The following is a 17,143-nucleotide window of genomic DNA, read 5'->3' on the forward strand; positions in this document are numbered from 1 at the left end:
CAATGTTTAAACTGTTAAAGCTTAAATGAGTTTAGTTTAAGCAAAGATTTCAGCATGTGCTGTTCAGGTCTCACCTGTGCGCACACGCTATCAGCTTTTGGGTGATGACCATAGACTGTATATACTTTTTTTTTTTCATTAACTGTTGTTGTAATGTCTGGGAAGCCAGAATGCCCATCCATCAACAGAAACATAAATTAGGTGAACCCTGCTTGTTTTACGTGTTATTTAAAGCAAACCATATTACAGATGCTCTGTCAGATTTAAGTTGCCGTGCCGAACCGTGTGTGGAGAACTGAACGGTTCAATTTTTTTCAGCGAACCGTCCCATCCATAGTGTCCAGAGTCCTGCCCAAGCATTCTCCCTGTTTTAAAATTATAGGGTGGAAGCTTTCCCGTCCAGGATCTGAGACTGAAGTATTTTCGTTTCTCCGGTCCAAGCTGTTTTTTTCGACTTATTCAGAAAGAGTAACTGGAATACAACATTGCCATAATCTAGTAACTCATTTGTGGCTACAGAAAGCTGGACAGGATGATTGGTTGCCTCAAGCTTGCCTTTCTTTGCAAATCTGGACCACAAGCTTGGGGAAGCAGCCAAGCCTTCTTTTGAGCCTTTATCCTGGTGTTGGTGTCCTAGTTGGACAGCTGCAATGAAGTTTGACCTCTTTTTTTAGCAAAGTGTGTCAATTAGCCTTTCAATCACTACTTAATATAATTAGAAATCAGTTTGCATTTGAACTTATATATATATTTATACAAATTATTCTGTTATTTTGTATTCAATTAGACATTGAGGTTCAGGGGTGGACTATTAGGCAAAGGTAGGTGACTGCCCCCTAAAGCCAGGGGGTCCCCTAAAATGCTTTTCATATAGGAGTTGCACATTAAGCACTGACACATGAACGGTTGCTATTTACGCTGTTTATTACCACGAAAACCATTCGAGTTTGAGAGAGTACCATGACCCCTCAGACTGACCTCTGATTTGCCCTACAAACATTTCAGCAGTTATTATTGGCCTGTGTGTGTTTCCCCGTTTTTCTGTCAACTGAAACAGCTATGCCATTAATTATGAATTTATCAATCTTTTGCATGCTGAAGTAAATTTCTGCATAGAAAAATTACGCCAAACAGAAGCAGAAAAACAAGCTATAAGCACTTTCATGACATCAGGTTAGCCTACAACAATTGATTTGTTGGCTATTTTACAAATGGGAATTCAACTAATAAAATGTTTTTTTCACAACATAATCAAAATATACATAATGAATGGCAATGTTACATTATTGAGTACACTGATCTAAACACAGACTTGTGCCATTCCTGGAAACACATTCTGTTCAACTCTTTAAACAAGTAAGGGGCCGTTCACATATCACGCCAAAAAACGCGCGGGAAACGCTAGGCGCGCCGCTTTTTTCCTTCTTTCCAAAGCGCTCGGGCAGAAGCGCTTCTGAGACGTCTGCCTTTGCTAAGCAACCATGACGTGCTCTCTCCATAAAGACGCGAAAATTTCAGCAAAGGATAAATGGATTTGCAGCACTAAAAATCGCTAGCAGTAGCGCTGCTACAAAATTTATTTCAAAATGGCAATCCATATACAGCTATGAACAGCTGTTCCTTCATCTTGGCTGAGTTTTCAACGTTGTTACGGGAAAGGATGAAGCTGATTGATTAGTTCTTGTCACATGACCCGCGGTGCGCTTGTGGCTCTCTGAAAAGTTGAGATGTTTTTAACTGTGGTGCGGACGAACCTGGAAGAAACGGGCGCGTCGCACCGCGTGTGCGTCGCGATCGTGTCGCTTTCATTATGAGCGTGCATGCCGCACGCCTACATTGGAAATAACGAACTTGCGCGCGCAAAAGACGTGATATGTGAACGGCCCCTAAGCCATACCTGGTATTTCAATTAGTTTTTATTACATTATTGATGAGAACAACACGTGTGACTGCAGTTATTGACCGCAGAGATCAACAACACATCCTATGTAATGTAATTCTGCCTATAGTTTGGCCTTATAGGCTATTTCATGGTGATATTACATTTCAGTGTTTAATTTTAAGGACATTTTTGTTGCTTTTGTGAATTTTTGTTGCTGCTTATATGTGAAATGAAAGGTCCTGAAGTAAAACTGGTTGTGAACCACTGCACTACACCCTAATGGCCCTAGAAAGTAAATAGTGGTGCAGGTGTGGTTTAATGTCAAGAATTCAAGTAATTTCCTGAGCTTTTCTTATGTAGTATATCGGCCTCCTGTCTGGAGTTATGCAAGCTTTTCATATCCCTCGACCCCATGTTCATATTGGCAATCCTGCAGCATATGTAATTGTGAGAGGAGTCATTTTTCAGACTTCTGATTTTTTGTTCAGCACTTTTGTTCAACAGTCCAATGGTTTGAGATCTTTTCTTCACTTTTCTAAATCGAGCTTATGATAGTTGCTAGTGAAGTGTTCCTGTAGCTCAATTGGTAGAGCACTGCACTGTCAAGAGTGAGGTTGGGGGTTCGAATCCCCGGGAACATGTGATAGGTAAAAATTAAAAGCCTGAATGCACCTTAAGTCGCTTTGGATAAAAGTGTCTGCTAAATGCATTAATTTAATTTTAATTTAAGTGTCATGCCATCAATAAATCAGTTTTATGATGATGTAATTTTGTTATTAATATAACTTTCTGGTCTAACTGTCCAATAATTTTTTTTCCATTTTATTATCACATCCTGTTTCTTGTAGTACACCTTTATTTTTTTATTTTGAAATTTTAAAATGCTTTTTTTTTTTAATTGCTCTTACAGTAAATGAAAGCCTAGAGGCCATGCTCTAACAATGATGTGTCTGTCAGAATTACGTATTTCACAAGAATAACACACGCTATCTTTCCAAAGCTCTTTGCTAACACTCCTGCCATAGCAACAATGGAGACGCCAGAAACACGCCAAGACTCCAAGTAGCTGTGCCCTTCTACCGACTCACCGAACCTTTGCTTTCCTGTGATGCAACAGTTTACCTCACATGCAGACTGACAATTAAGAAGCAAAACATGCATGAACAAGTCTGCATCAACTTCAAATTCCCTTTCCTGCTCCAGCTCCAGCTCCCCCTCAAACTCAGTTTGTCTAGAAGAATTGTACTTGTTATTCAGGGCTGTTGGTGCAGGTGTTGTTGGCTTGTGGGTTAGTGAAACAGATACCCCATTTTCTGCCTTCTCTTTGTTTCTTTCACAGCAAAGCAGATTTATTTAAATGGAGCAGTGGGATAATGCCAGCAATGCAAACTGATCTTGAGCCAGAGCTTGCCCTCCGCATGGGAACACGTTGATAAAGGATCTGGTTTCACTCTCACCTTCTTTGTTCTATTTGAGGTCGCTCAGTTCTGGCTGAACTCGGAGTGTGTGTTTTTGGATTGTTTTTGTTCTGTCAAGTACTGGATCAAATTTGATTTCTTTAATGTGCATAGCACTTGTCTAGGGTTTCAAGTCTTATTTTTAGATTTGGCTTTTCTAAAATGAGGGCAAACACATTAGCGTGGTTAAAAAGTTAGTTTAGCAAAAAATGAAAATTAAGTCACTATTTAATCACTATCACTGATTTCCTTTCTTCCAAGATACACTAGGAATGTTTTGCATGTGCCACACTTGCTGTTTTCGGCAAATGTAATCTCTAAAGCTGCTGTTTTCCAGACTATGAAAGTGAATGGTGACCGCAGCTGTGAAGCAGTAAATGTTGACTTTACATTTTGTTTGGCAGAAGTATTCATGTACGGGCAAACAGAGTAATGAGTGATCAAACTCACATATATGGCCTCTGCCCATGTGGGAGTCTCACAGGACTCAAGTGTGCTCCATTTCCTGCACCTGCTAGTCGGTCCATCAATGTGATCATGTCCTTTCATACCAATCTGGCTTCGTGTTTTGCTGTGGTTATGACTAGTAGGATTCATATGATCGAAAGGAATATATTGGATGAACCATCTGGTCTGTAAGGGGTATAATTAACGACAATGGAAGATTCAGTTACAACAAGCACCTAAAACACTTTCCAGTGTACAATAATAATAATCTAAAATATTAATGTTGAATACAGTCATAAAGTTGATGTACTTGTTATGTGCACTTACCAACTGTTTTCAAAAACATGTTGAAGACACAAACGTTTAGAGGAATATTGAAAGGAACATGTGATGAAGGTGAACTCAAAGACATGGAGACTGGATCCAAATGCGGATAAATGTTTAAATTATGGTAAATAAAAGAAAAACACAAAATGATAAGAGTTCCAGATCAAAGCCAAAACACAAAGCAAACATGAACCTGAACTGAGAACACAAACTAATCTTTAGGGAAGACAACCTAACAAAGTATAAAGAAACACAAAAACTATTCACAGTATACAGGGGACAATAAGGAAACAAGAATTACTGAACTAATCAACAAAGAAGCTATAAACAGACTACAAGAATTGGTCAGGAAATAGGAAACCATAGAACTGTAAATACAACAAAGAAGTCCAAACCAAGACACAAAATGGGATTATGTGACAGAACAATATATATATTTATCACAGATGGTAGTCTTAAAATTATATATTATACTCCCATGAAATAATATTCTTTGCAAATAGCATGTATTGCTAACATTTGTGGTGCTAGTCAGCCATTTGTGTTGTCATGATGTAATTTTCCACATGGTTCCAAAGTAATTAGTCACATGAAATTTAGGGATTTGCTCAAAAACAGTGTACAGAGCTAAGCGTGGACAAAGGCAAGGAAAGTCAATTCACTTGGCGACCATATTTTGGCCATGCAAAGCTAACTCCTATCTACTTGAATGGGGGAAAGCTGCTTGCCAAATTCACGTTTAAAAGACATTTCAAGTCAGCAATATAATCTGACATGGACTGACCCATAAACGTTCTTTCTAATCTTCAAATATCTTTTAAAAAGCTTATATTTCATGTTGGTAAAGCCAATGTGCAGGTGTGGTCCCAAGCATGCATCTCCGTTTTAAAGTAACTGGAGCTTCTAATGGCATCTACAGTGATGACTTTTCCAATTTACAATTTATATTTTATTTGAAAAATGGCACATATCGCATCATATTGCATATTGCTGTTTCTCTCGTTCATAGTAATACAAGTGTCTTGGTATATTCAGTCTTTGGTGGGGTCTTGAGATAAATGGAAATGCTAACAGATGACTTTCTTAGAATGTTACAGACATTGACAGAGCTAATTGTAATCAGTTGTTAAATTACGTAATAGATGCATTGGATTTTCATTGTCACGTAGATGCATTCAAAATCCATAGTATGTGTATTGTGTATGTAAGTATGTATTTTGCTCTGATGGAGGGGTTATATATAGCATGCAGCACAATTCTCTTAGGAGGAGGGATTGAAAACACTTGTGCCTCTAAATCTCCACTTGTTTGCTATGTTTCCACACTCTTAGAGCCACGTGTCATTATGGGCTTACAAACTGTTACATCACACAACTGGTGGAATACAACAAAACAAATACAAGACTAACATGCACGTCCAGGAAGACTCAAGTAGGAATGTGGAGCTATGTTTAGGCTCTGCGCAAATGACCAGCACTGAGTCATATAAACATGGATAAACATAGACCGGTCTTATGCTCAGGTCTTGTTGAGTACAGGTTGGTGTATGAATGTTGCATTAAGCATCTCAAATGACAGTTAGCAGCAGTGCTCATAAGTGAAGTATGTAGCGCTAAGTGTTGTTTTGGAACGGTTGGTGGATCATTTGTGTCCACTTTGAGTCTTTGTTTTTAATTTGATTCATGTTTTTCTCTAGAATTGGACACAAAGTGGCTTATAAATGATGCATAATCGATACTCTTCCTGAATAACTTTGTCAGACGAGCAAGTATGTGCAGCTTAGGAGAGAATGTTTATTGAAGATAATGATTCAACAGCAGCAGAAATTAAATTATACCAGTGCTTTGTTGATTGGTTTTCAGAAGCTCCAGGATGCTGATTTATTTTCTACTCTATATCTCAAGGCTAAGAAAATATTATATGGTATATTATACAAATATTTTTATTAAAATTATTATTATTATTGTTATTATTAGATATTAAATGTTGTTATAAAAACTATGAATAAACTATAATGTCCAAAATCAGTTGTCTAAAAATAAAATTAAAACGCACATTATTATTAATATATTCTAATCTAGATTATTATATACTATAATGTCTAAAAACAATTGTCTAGAATAATAAATAAAAACTTGGTTTTAGTAATTCAGTTTTAAAAATACTACAAGTGAATTTAAGCATCACAATATCAAACATGATATTCAATTTGCCATTTGTTGAAGATTACATGTAGTTTTCTACATTTATACACACACACACACACACACACACACACATATATATATATATATATATATATATATATATATATATATATATATATATATATATGTATATGTATGTGTGTATAAATGTAAAAATAGAGTAAATGAGAATGCACAATATAATCAAATGACATGTATGCAGTATGGACCAATATAAAAAATGGCAATATCAACTTATACCTAATATGGTACTGATATATTGTGCATCGCTTCTATATATTGATTGATATTGTGTATATAAGAATCTCAAATCCTTTACTCAACCTGATATTTTTGTTTTTGATCCAGATATATTTGGATCTTTATCTAGAAGTAAGTGTAATGACATGTTCATGCCAGGCAGATCTGCAGGTGTAATATATCTGATGAGATCAGTGTTGATCTTCCCGTTTTTCATGGTGTATGATTCATCTTCAGCATCTGTGCCATTTTTCCTCACTGTTTCAAAAATGCAGCGATTTCACAATCTCTCTGATTGACAGGCACTGGAGACCGTTAGCCTTTTCTTTTCCAAACAGTTGGTAGTAATAAGTGAAAGCAGTTAAATTGAAGAACGTTTGTGCTCTAAAGGTGGGAAAGGAAGTTCTTCTGAGAAGAACGCTCCATAGCAGCCCTTTGATTTGACCCTCACAGTCTCAACGAGCGGCTGTTGCCTGGACAGCACTGTGTAATAATGCACCAACAGCTTAATTGTGTGTGTGCGTAAGTTGCTATGGGCAGCATGTTGCATTGTTCCTTCTTCTTTCTCACGCTTCGTGTCCAGGGAGGTTCTGTTGTCATGGGTTGGGTTATAGTCTGTCCGATCTGAATGACGTCCCTCACCTCAGGAACATGGACTCTACAAATCCAGAGCTCAAGAGCTATCAGTAAGATCTTTCTCCACCTAGACAGCTCCGTTTGTATTAATAATGTCTGAGGTCACCTCACAGTGTCACTGCATATTACATGACTCCCTGGAAAACTTTACTCTGATTGGTTGATTGTTGCACTGTGTTAAACTGTATAATTGATTGACTTCCTACATGTGCTAGATTCATGTCTCTTGAATGATGTCTTTCAAGAATATTAAACTTAAATCAGTACCTCATGAATATTTATTTGTTTATTTGGCCATTTACTGCTGTTAATCACAAAACAAGTCTAAAATAGAGTTAAATACAAAATAAATTTGTATTTTTATATTTTAACAATATTATATATGAATATTTTGTACATATATACTACCTTTGAGGTCTGTAGGATTTATGTTCTTCAAAGAAGATTCAACAGAATGCTCACCAAGATTGCATTTATTTGATGGATAATATAAATTGTAAAATATATATATATTTTTAATTTGCCTTGCATATCTTTTCAAATGTGATTTATTCCTGTGTTGTCAAAGCAAAATTTTCAGCAAAATGATCCTGATCTGATACGCTGATTTACTGCTCAAGGATCTTTTCTAATTGTTATCATAAGGACTTCACCATTTGGCCATTGGTCATTCAAAAAAGTCCCACCTTTAATTCATGCCATTGACTGATCCATTGATTGATATGTTGGGTTGTTTGGGATGCTCAAAAACAGCACCCACAAAACAACAGTGTTGCACTTTTCAGGGAAAGCGGCCTGCAGATGGGTTACTGATAGCCGTCCATGCATATTGAGCTGAGATAGGAGAAAGTATTTTATCGGAAAACAATTACAGTATACAATTTCATGTTAACATTTGAAAACATTCACTGCTGATAAAAGAAATGACATAGACTAAACATTTTGTTTAGGTGGAGTTTAGATGATGAAATAACTGAATGTCCTCCATACAGGAACAGGTAGTTTTGATGTGATTTTTTTTAAGATACTGGATTGTTTAGAAAAAATAAAAACACAAACACAGCACGTTCAACCTGAGAACACATGATCCTATCAGACGAATAATCACGTCATGTAATTGACCCACACAAGGTTTGAGGGTCATGTTAAACATGTGTCATGTCAAGGTTTTGGACTCCTCAGGTCAGGGTGTTTGTGCCAGATGCTTTTTAAATTCGTCTCACAAGTGACTATTAGGACATTCTATGAAACCTATATCCATGAAGCTTACAGAAATGATCGGTTCTAAAACATGAACCTGTGAAAATAGGCTTTTTTCCACAATAGGGTCCACATAGGGCCTCAAGCTCTTAAAGGGGACAAACTGTAACACACACAGCCAATCTTATGTTAATCTTGAGTACCTATAGAGTATTAGTGCATCCTTCATATCTCCGAAGAATCTTTTGTTTTATCAGGTTTATTAAATACGGACACAGCTGTACCGCTTCTCTCCGAAAAAGTCGTGCTCCTGGAGGGGTGCCGTGGGCGGAGCTAAAGAGTCATGAGCATGAGCAGCTTTTGCATAGCGATTGCCTGCTAGCTGTGACATCGACATAAATAAAAAAGGGAAAACAACTTTATTGACCTAAATTAACTATGGCTAAAGAATAAACAAATGAAGCATGTTGCTGTGTGCTCGCTCTTCCAAAACAAGTGCCCATACAAGGACTTTATGACATCACGCAGGGCCATACTCTCGAAAAAAAAAAAAAAAAAACATTATGAAACTTATTTGTACCCTAAAGGAGTGTATTTGGCACAGAATATGTCCAAATCCAAATGTTTAGCATTAGAAACTCGTAATATTAGACCTCAAGCTTTAAACTTTTCTGGGATATGTTTATAGCAATAAACATTAAATAACAATAATTAATAATAATTAATAAGCTCCAGAATAACTAAAGGGATAGTTCACCCCAAAATTTTTAAATTCAAAACAGGTTTGGGACAACATTAGGGATAGTAAATGAGGACAAACATTTGGGGATGAACTATGCCTTTAATATTGGTTCAAAAAATAATAGATGCAAAATAGTATATATATATAGTTTTTTTTATTATTTATATATATATGTACTTTACTGCATATATTACGTATAAATTTTATTTGAGATAATTGTTTATTGAATATTGAAAATAAGATAAACAACACTGGATTTGTACCTCTGATGATTTAATAAATGCAGCGGGACAAATGCGGAAATGACCGTATATGTTTAATTTGCAAGAATGACACATTAGCCTACTAATTTCCTGAAGAAGCTAAATGCAGTGCCTGTATTGCTTATAAAAATGTTGACCTTTCACTACAGCTTCCGTCTGGGACCACGCTCACGGGCCGCTTTCAGTGTGGGTGTGTTTTCTTGAGTGCCTTTGTATCTATAGCTGTGCTGAGTTGTCAGAATCGTGGTGGGAGGGATCTACGGGGTAGCTGAGTGCTCTCCAGCTGCTTTTGTAATTATAATGCGTCTCCAAAGCCTCTTGACAGAGTTCATATCCATTATAAGAATATCATAAGCTTCTCCTAGGCCCACACAAAGCTTCCTGACGGAGTCGCGCTGTCTCAATCATGCTGGGGGAATCTTCATCTTCTAAAGTGTGAGAAATGGAGGAACGTTCACTGTCGTTCACTCACTTTGTTCACAATGGCCTCATTCAGGAAAAGGCCTCCGACTAAACAGTGTCAAACTAAATTAGAGAGAGAGAAGTGTGAGGGAGAGAGATAGAGGGCTGACTAGAGCTACTGGTCTGTCACCAACTGCCCCGACCGTCTACCTCCCAGAGAGCGCTGACACACTGAATAGCCCCGAGAGGGAGGAACGGTGGGGTCTCCAGGCAGACACACAGAGGACGGATGGGCTTGAGGAGTTTGACTGAACTGTCCGTTGTTGTGGGCAGCAGACGGTGATTTGTGGTCACAGCAGACTAAGAACGAACGAAGCCAAAACGGTGGAGACAAAACAGAGAATAAAAGACGCTCTTTGTTAGGTTACAATAGCTGATGCTTTTTTTGTGTCAAATAATTTAACCATAGAACAAACAACATTTGTTCTAACACTTGTCACTCTTTTCTTCGTTTGGATACATTGCCATCCTGTTTTTTAGCGCAGGTGTGAAAAAAAGGGGTTGACATGCTTATAACTTCTAAGATTTTAGATAAAATAGTGATTTTTTTGTTTTGTTTGCTTTTGGTAATTAATAGGCTGATAAATACTTTCCATTGCCCAGTACATAGCCATGATCTCACCCCCTCAGTTTTATTTCCGCACTTGTACAGCAGAGAGCGCCCTCTGTCAAGAACTTGATTAATAAGGTGAAATGAGAATCCTGATACTGTAGTTTTATTCCCCTTCCTGCCAACATTATGCTATTGTCATTTCAAATTACCTTTACACTGACATTATTTTAACTGGCCCTTTTGGAGGTGAAATCTTTCGTAGCAGTAATAGGGTACTTTGAAATCACTGTCCTTCCCATATATTACTCAAAATGTGTCTTTCCTCATCCACTCGATTTACTTTGTAGTAAGTTGATCCTGCATGGCCATTTGTGGAAATTATTCAATTTGATCTAATAATCTGATTTGAGCAAGTTCTATTAACACACTTTGATGAATTATTTATAAAAATGCATTTATAGGAATCATTAAATACCTAACCTAATGTATCTTTGGCAAGAAAGAAAAAAAGTAATAATATTGCACAGTATTACTATTTGTACTGTATTTTACTCCTTTTTTTTGATCAAATAAATGCCCTCTTGGTGAGCATAAGAGACTTACCCACACTGACCCCACATTTTTGAATGGTAGTGTATGTAAATAAAGAAAATAGTAAAGCAATACTGAATCTTGAGGAAAATCGTAGTCAGATTTCAATGCTATAAAAGCCTTTTTCTTCCAGTTACAGTGAGAAAACAAGTGCTTTGTTTCACCACAGCTATTCAGTATTTAGAATTTTTTTTACCAAACTGCCACAACCAATGGCATCCGTATGGGACAGGACTATCTGTTTGCTCAACCAATGGCAGAAACATTGAGTGGAGAAACATTGAAACAATCATTTGTTGTTTTTGGAGACACTAGTTGCACAGAAGTTACGCACTTCAGGTTGAAGTATACCTCTACTATGAGACAAAAAACACTTTCCACTGCAGGTCCCCGCCTCATGTGTTAAACCTTACCACAATATGTTTCAGAGCATCATAAACACATGATAACTCAGGCCTTTGGAGAGTGTGTGCCCACTTGACATCAAGGCACCACAGATACAGTTGCTGGTCGGGAGGTTTAAGATTAAAGCATTAGCACAGACTCTGGGCGTTTCATAGACACTCACCCAACAATATAAAAAAAAAAAGAAAATAAAATGACCTAATGCTTTCCCATCCACAACACCCTTTTAAATCCACCACAGCCCGACTCGCATGCTGTACCTCAACTGGCCTCAGAGAGAGTAATTAAACCTTTAAAGACGTTTGTAAGATCAGAAGAGAATATGTTAAACGATTCTCTGGCTAAGACGGTTGTTTTTACATAGCTGAGTTGAACAGAGGACTGCTCATTGTTAGGAAACTTTAACCACTGGCATGGCATGACAGGTTCATTCGGTCTCTCTCTCTGTGTGTCTCTCGCTCGCGTTCTCTCTCTCTCTCTCTCTCTCTGGCTGCACCATGAGTCTTAGAGTGCTACTAAATAGCATCAAGTAAGCATGTGGCCAGAACGGGCTGGAGTAACTCTCATCAGGACATGAGGATTGAGAGAGAGAGGGTCAGAGGGGGAGTGAAAGAGGACTGAAGGCGTCCCCTCTCAACACACTCACAATGTTGAGTGTTATATACTTCCTACGAAGCTTCTTTAAGGTAAGAGTGCTTCAGAGAGCTTGTTTTCCTAGCTTTGTGTTGGTTACGGATTGTTGGAACAGATTAACATCCCGCTGTCATTGTGGTTAGTTACGGCATTCGGTTCATTTTCCTTTGAAGCTGTTCTTAATAGGTTATCTTGAGGACAGGGTTGAGTCCAAAGGTAAATTCTTGAAATATTTGCTCTGGTGAAAGATATGTTGAAGCTTTAAATGAAAAATGCCATAGCGGATAATACTAGAATGTCAGGATCTGATACATTTGGTTTTATTTCATTTGCTCTTATTTATAGTTAATACGTTTTTTTTTTTTTTTGATGGTTTTAGTATCAAACAAAGTGTGTTTTTTGTGTAAAATCTCTGATAAGCTTCATATAATGGCAGCTTTGGCTTGTTTCTTGAGATCACATATGTCTTTGATTAAATGAAGGATAGATCAATGCCTGGACTTTCTTCAATTACTGAAATATACTTGTCAAGCAAAATATTTCACAAATGCTGTAGATGTTTGTTAAGCTTTAAAAAATAAAACAAGGACTTATCAACAAATCTCTGAAAAAATATGTATGGTAATTAATTAATTAATTATGTTTTATTTTTTTGCATTGTGTTGCACACAGTATCCTAAGTGCGCATAATTACTTAATATAATAAAGATTGTCAATTTAGAATTTGGGAATAAATGAATAATAACAGACAAACAATAAAAATAAATAAAATAAATGACAATATTGGCAATATTCTGTTTGGAAGTGATATTTACTTTTTTTCTTCTTTTTTTCACATCGTCAATCCCATTTCTCTTAATTGTGATTTAAATTAAGAATGCATAAAAAAAAAGTCATCATTTAATCACCTTCATGTCATTCCAAACCTGTTTGGCTTCTTTCTTCTTCTAAACACAATAGATATTTTGAGCATGGTTTCTTCATACAATAGAAGTCACATTTCAAAATATCTTTGTTCGTGAAATAATATCATACAGTGAAATGACGGTGAAGAAAATATGACAGAATCTATCCCTTGAAGCGTTTAAATAGTTCTCGGAGCCACTGTCCATCATGTCCCCTACTTCTAAAACTGGTGGGAAAGCAAACTAAGCTGTTTTTATGGGACGTTGAATACAGAAGCATTGTAAAGAAGAATGAGCATCCTAAAGCAGCTCTGCAGTTGCAGCTCAGTGCCTTGTGTTTTACTCAGCTCTTCCAGCATCCTCCTCTGTGAGGGGCATTGTCGAATCTGAATATGTCATGCACAGCATCCGTCAGATTATGGTTGTGAATAAATGCATCCTCACAGCCCGGCTCTCTCTGAAAGAGTTTCTTTTGAATTCATATTCTGCCTTTTTGGCATGGGAATGTAGGCAGGTTACGCACGAGCTCAGTCAGCAGAACCGCTTCCTAATCATTTCAGCCATCATTTTGTTGACATAAACAGTCAACAGTTTAATCAATCAGTTGTCAAACTGCCTGCTATGAACATAAACTGCCTTGACATTTGGCCTTTTACATCTCTGTATCCCCAGCTGAAATGTAAGCCATGAAACAGCACTTTTCCCAAACAATACCGCTCTCAAGCGAAGAGCAATGTTAGGGAGAGGATCTGTCCCATCTGCTCTCCCGATAGGAATATCAGCGATCAGATTGCACGTTTTTCCCATCTGTGTTTTCCTGGGGCGGTTTGATTATCCGGTTTCTCTTTAGATCACAGTGCATCGGCATGTCAGAGCTAGACGTGAGTAAAAGTTTGGGTGTGGTTGCATGTGTTGTTTGGGACTGATAGGTGTGTGTGTGTGTGTGTTGATGCTCTAGGCCCCCAATCCCTGTGACATACATGTTTGACAATGCCGATTAAATACCACACTCAGTTACTCAATACATTGGCTTCTATTACACTTGGCCAGACAGGGAAATAGACGGGCCAGTTAATTGAAGAAGAAGAAAAAAACAATGAGAGCAGTGAGAGATTTTTATGCTTCATTAAAGCAAAACATTTAGTGAAATTGAAGTCCAGTGGAATGTGACACACGAGGAACCTCAGAAGTAGTTAGCACAAGATGTCTGTAAATGCAAGCGTGCGGAATACCAAATGATTTAAAGTTTGTTTGTTTTTTTCAGCAGCTTCTCATTTAAATCAGCATAAGAACTGATAGTGAACGTGAAGGTCTCTCAGCTAAACATCTTTTTCTTATGTAAAGCCCTAATACTGTTAAAATGTCTCACAATGAGTCATTTTCAGTGTCTTCCTGAAGTCTCACTCAGAAATCCCCCCCAAAACCAAAACCGTTTATAAGAGTTGTGGGCAGATTTTCTATTTCCCCAGAGTAGAGACAAGAGCAGACCATTTAGACACCGAGAACGAGCAATAGCAGGACAGGAATGTAAACCAACTCCAAGAGGCTAAGCTAGCTAGTGTGAAGTAGAGGTGTTGTAGCCCCCTACACACACCTAGACCCCAGCCTATGCTTTTCAGATTGTCCTCATATATTATAACTTTTGGCCATAGGAGCTCTGTAATAGTTTTAAACATTATCTCTGTAGATCTTTGTCAGAGTTGACCACATGCCGTAGTAATTGGATGCTATGTTAAAACAAGTGTCATGGGGAATCTTTTCAGTGGTTCTTGAGGTCATAGATCGTAGATACACTTTCAGAAAAAAAGTTATAAACTGTCACCGGGGCTTAAGTGTACACATTCGGTACTAATGTGCATTTTTAAAGTACTAATATATACCATTAAGGTAATACATGTAGAGATGAAGAAATAAATGCTTTTTATAGCATTTAGTATTTAGCTATGGTTCAGTGGATGTGTGGTATGTCCCTGCCCTGTAAACCTGTTTTGGGAAAAACAGCTCCCTTGTGTTTTGGCGATTGTGTCTGTTTAGATTACGTAACCACTGATAAAGAATATACAGTATCATTTTGTTTGGTAAACAAGTTTCTGGCGATTAGAATGGACAAGAGGGATCAGGGAGCCGCTGTATGAGTTTATGGGGCAAATGTCTTTTCCCTGGGCATTTTTCTTCTGTGTCTCTTTGAGAGTTATCAGAGCAAGGTGTTAAGTTGTGTCTCTCAGCAGGGGAGCGTGGCATAAGCTGCTCATCACCTCCTCATTACGAACAAGAAGGTACTTGTTATTTGGTCTATGGATTTAACATGCAGTGCTCTTTTATCTGGGATACCTAATAGTTTAAAGAAATTGTGGGGATGAGGGTGTATTTAACCTCTTGTGCTTCAGTGCATCAGGAAGGATTTTGGACAATATGATTCCAATCAGATTTGGAAAGCAATAAACAGACCGGGAGATTATGTTCTGCTATCAGACTCCTGGGAGAAACGTCTGATCAGGTGAAAGGTACAGGGTGTAAATCACTTGATCAAATTCATGTGAATTGAAATCTCCTCCAGAACTGCCATGAAAATAGAGTCATCAAAAAGTAAGCTTAACATATTTTACATCAGAATGCAAGCAGAGTTGAAAATGCCTGATTGGAAATCTAACAAACACAGTATTCCTTATGCCACTGTTTCTTTGTTGTCACTGCGATCTCTGAATTAGATTTATCTCAACAGCAAGCATTGAGCTTCACTAGCTGTCTGACAGTGTGCACATCTTCTGAAAATGTACCGCATGCTCTCTCAGTCTGCAAGTGTGATGTACATGACACTGATCTGATTTATGGAGCCTGTGTGTTGCATGCTGCTTCTGGAGGACACTTATGTCACGCTGAATTACACACTTACCAATGACTGGAGTAGAACCTGCCGTAAATGTGCAGTTGAAAAGACTCCAATACTCTACAATGATATACGTTCAACTTTGATTGTACGTTCATGAATATGCCCTGTCCCATTTAAATAAATAAATTGAAATAACTGATCTAGATTCCTAGTGCAAATAAAAAAATAAAAATAAAATAAAAATTGAATGCCGGTTATGTTTATAATACTTTGCATGAAAAAATAAACCTTATATCCGCAGATCCTGCAGTGAATTGGTGGTTTTTTTATTAAATGTTTTTTATTAAATAATTTTGTGAAATCATCACAAATAAAAGAACCACAGACTTAAACTGCTTCAGAATTTATTTAATACACAAGTTTCACAATTTGAGTTGAATTACTGAAATAAATTAAATTTTCCATGGCATTCTAATTTATTGGATGCACCTGTATTTCATCAAGGCAATGGTGGGAAGATATTGATACATTATAGTTCATTGCTCTTAATTTGATTAATTGCAGGTCTAATATTTTAACCAATGTAAATACTTTGTTAATGCTGTTCGGCTGATCTGAAGTCAGCTGATTTAGTTGGCACAGAGAGGATTGCAGTTGTGTGTGTACCAGCTCTAAATCACCACCTCCACTTACTATGCACAGCAGTTCACTTGGAAAGCATAAGCTCTTAAATATATCCACTGGGTTTTATTGCATTTCAGTTGAAATTATATCTAAAGCAAGCATTACTGCAAAAACATCTTACTATTTTACTATTGCTTCAAATCCACAGGTCAAATTCTCATCTGATGAGAAATTATCTTTGATTTGATGGTATATGACCTTCACTGTGTTAAATCTGCTTTCTGTGCTCCTCATCACTATATTTAGAAATAAGAGCAGCCCTCATGCAGAGCAACTTACCCACAATCTCCTGACACGTCATCCTTGCATGTATGCAGATCTGTTTGTGTGTGTTTCCCTCTCTGTGGTTGGCCTCCCTGATGGGATGAGCTCATGCTCATGTTGGCACAGCAGCGGGATTCTGTGCCAGAGCAATCTGATTCACCCCTGTACTTCCTCCTGACTTTAAAACCACCCTCCCCTAAAACCAAACCATTACTCCTGAATCATGAATCCTCATAAATCTAAACTAAGGAGGTTTATAATGCCTGGAGAGCAGTCCATCTTAATGACTTGGCTGTTGTTCTTATTGTTGTATTCTAATCCACAATACATACATAAATAGATGCATAAATAAAACAATGTGATGTGGAAGACAGAGAATGTTGCCTCCAAAACTTTGTCAAAATGCATGGCCGAT

The 17,143-nt window shown here is 37.4% G+C and overlaps 1 protein-coding gene across 5 annotated transcripts in view; it reads left to right on the forward strand.

Annotated features, from left to right (window-relative positions):
- Nucleotides 1–17,143, forward strand: part of LOC113115589 (rho guanine nucleotide exchange factor 4-like) — a 76,377-nt gene that overhangs the window by 10,492 nt on the left and 48,742 nt on the right. Inside the window, exon 1 of one of the 5 annotated variants that reach the window (XM_026283167.1) lies at nt 11,750–12,098. The exons of the other annotated variants lie outside the window; for them this stretch is intronic. Within the exon in view, the coding sequence (XP_026138952.1) occupies nt 12,060–12,098 (39 nt within the window). The 5' untranslated portion in view covers nt 11,750–12,059. Of the gene's footprint in view, nt 1–11,749; nt 12,099–17,143 lie in introns of those variants that run through there. 5 annotated transcript variants of the gene reach the window in all.

This window comes from Carassius auratus, chromosome 2, assembly GCF_003368295.1.
Source record: "Carassius auratus strain Wakin chromosome 2, ASM336829v1, whole genome shotgun sequence".
NCBI classification, from domain to species: Eukaryota; Metazoa; Chordata; class Actinopteri; order Cypriniformes; family Cyprinidae; genus Carassius; species Carassius auratus.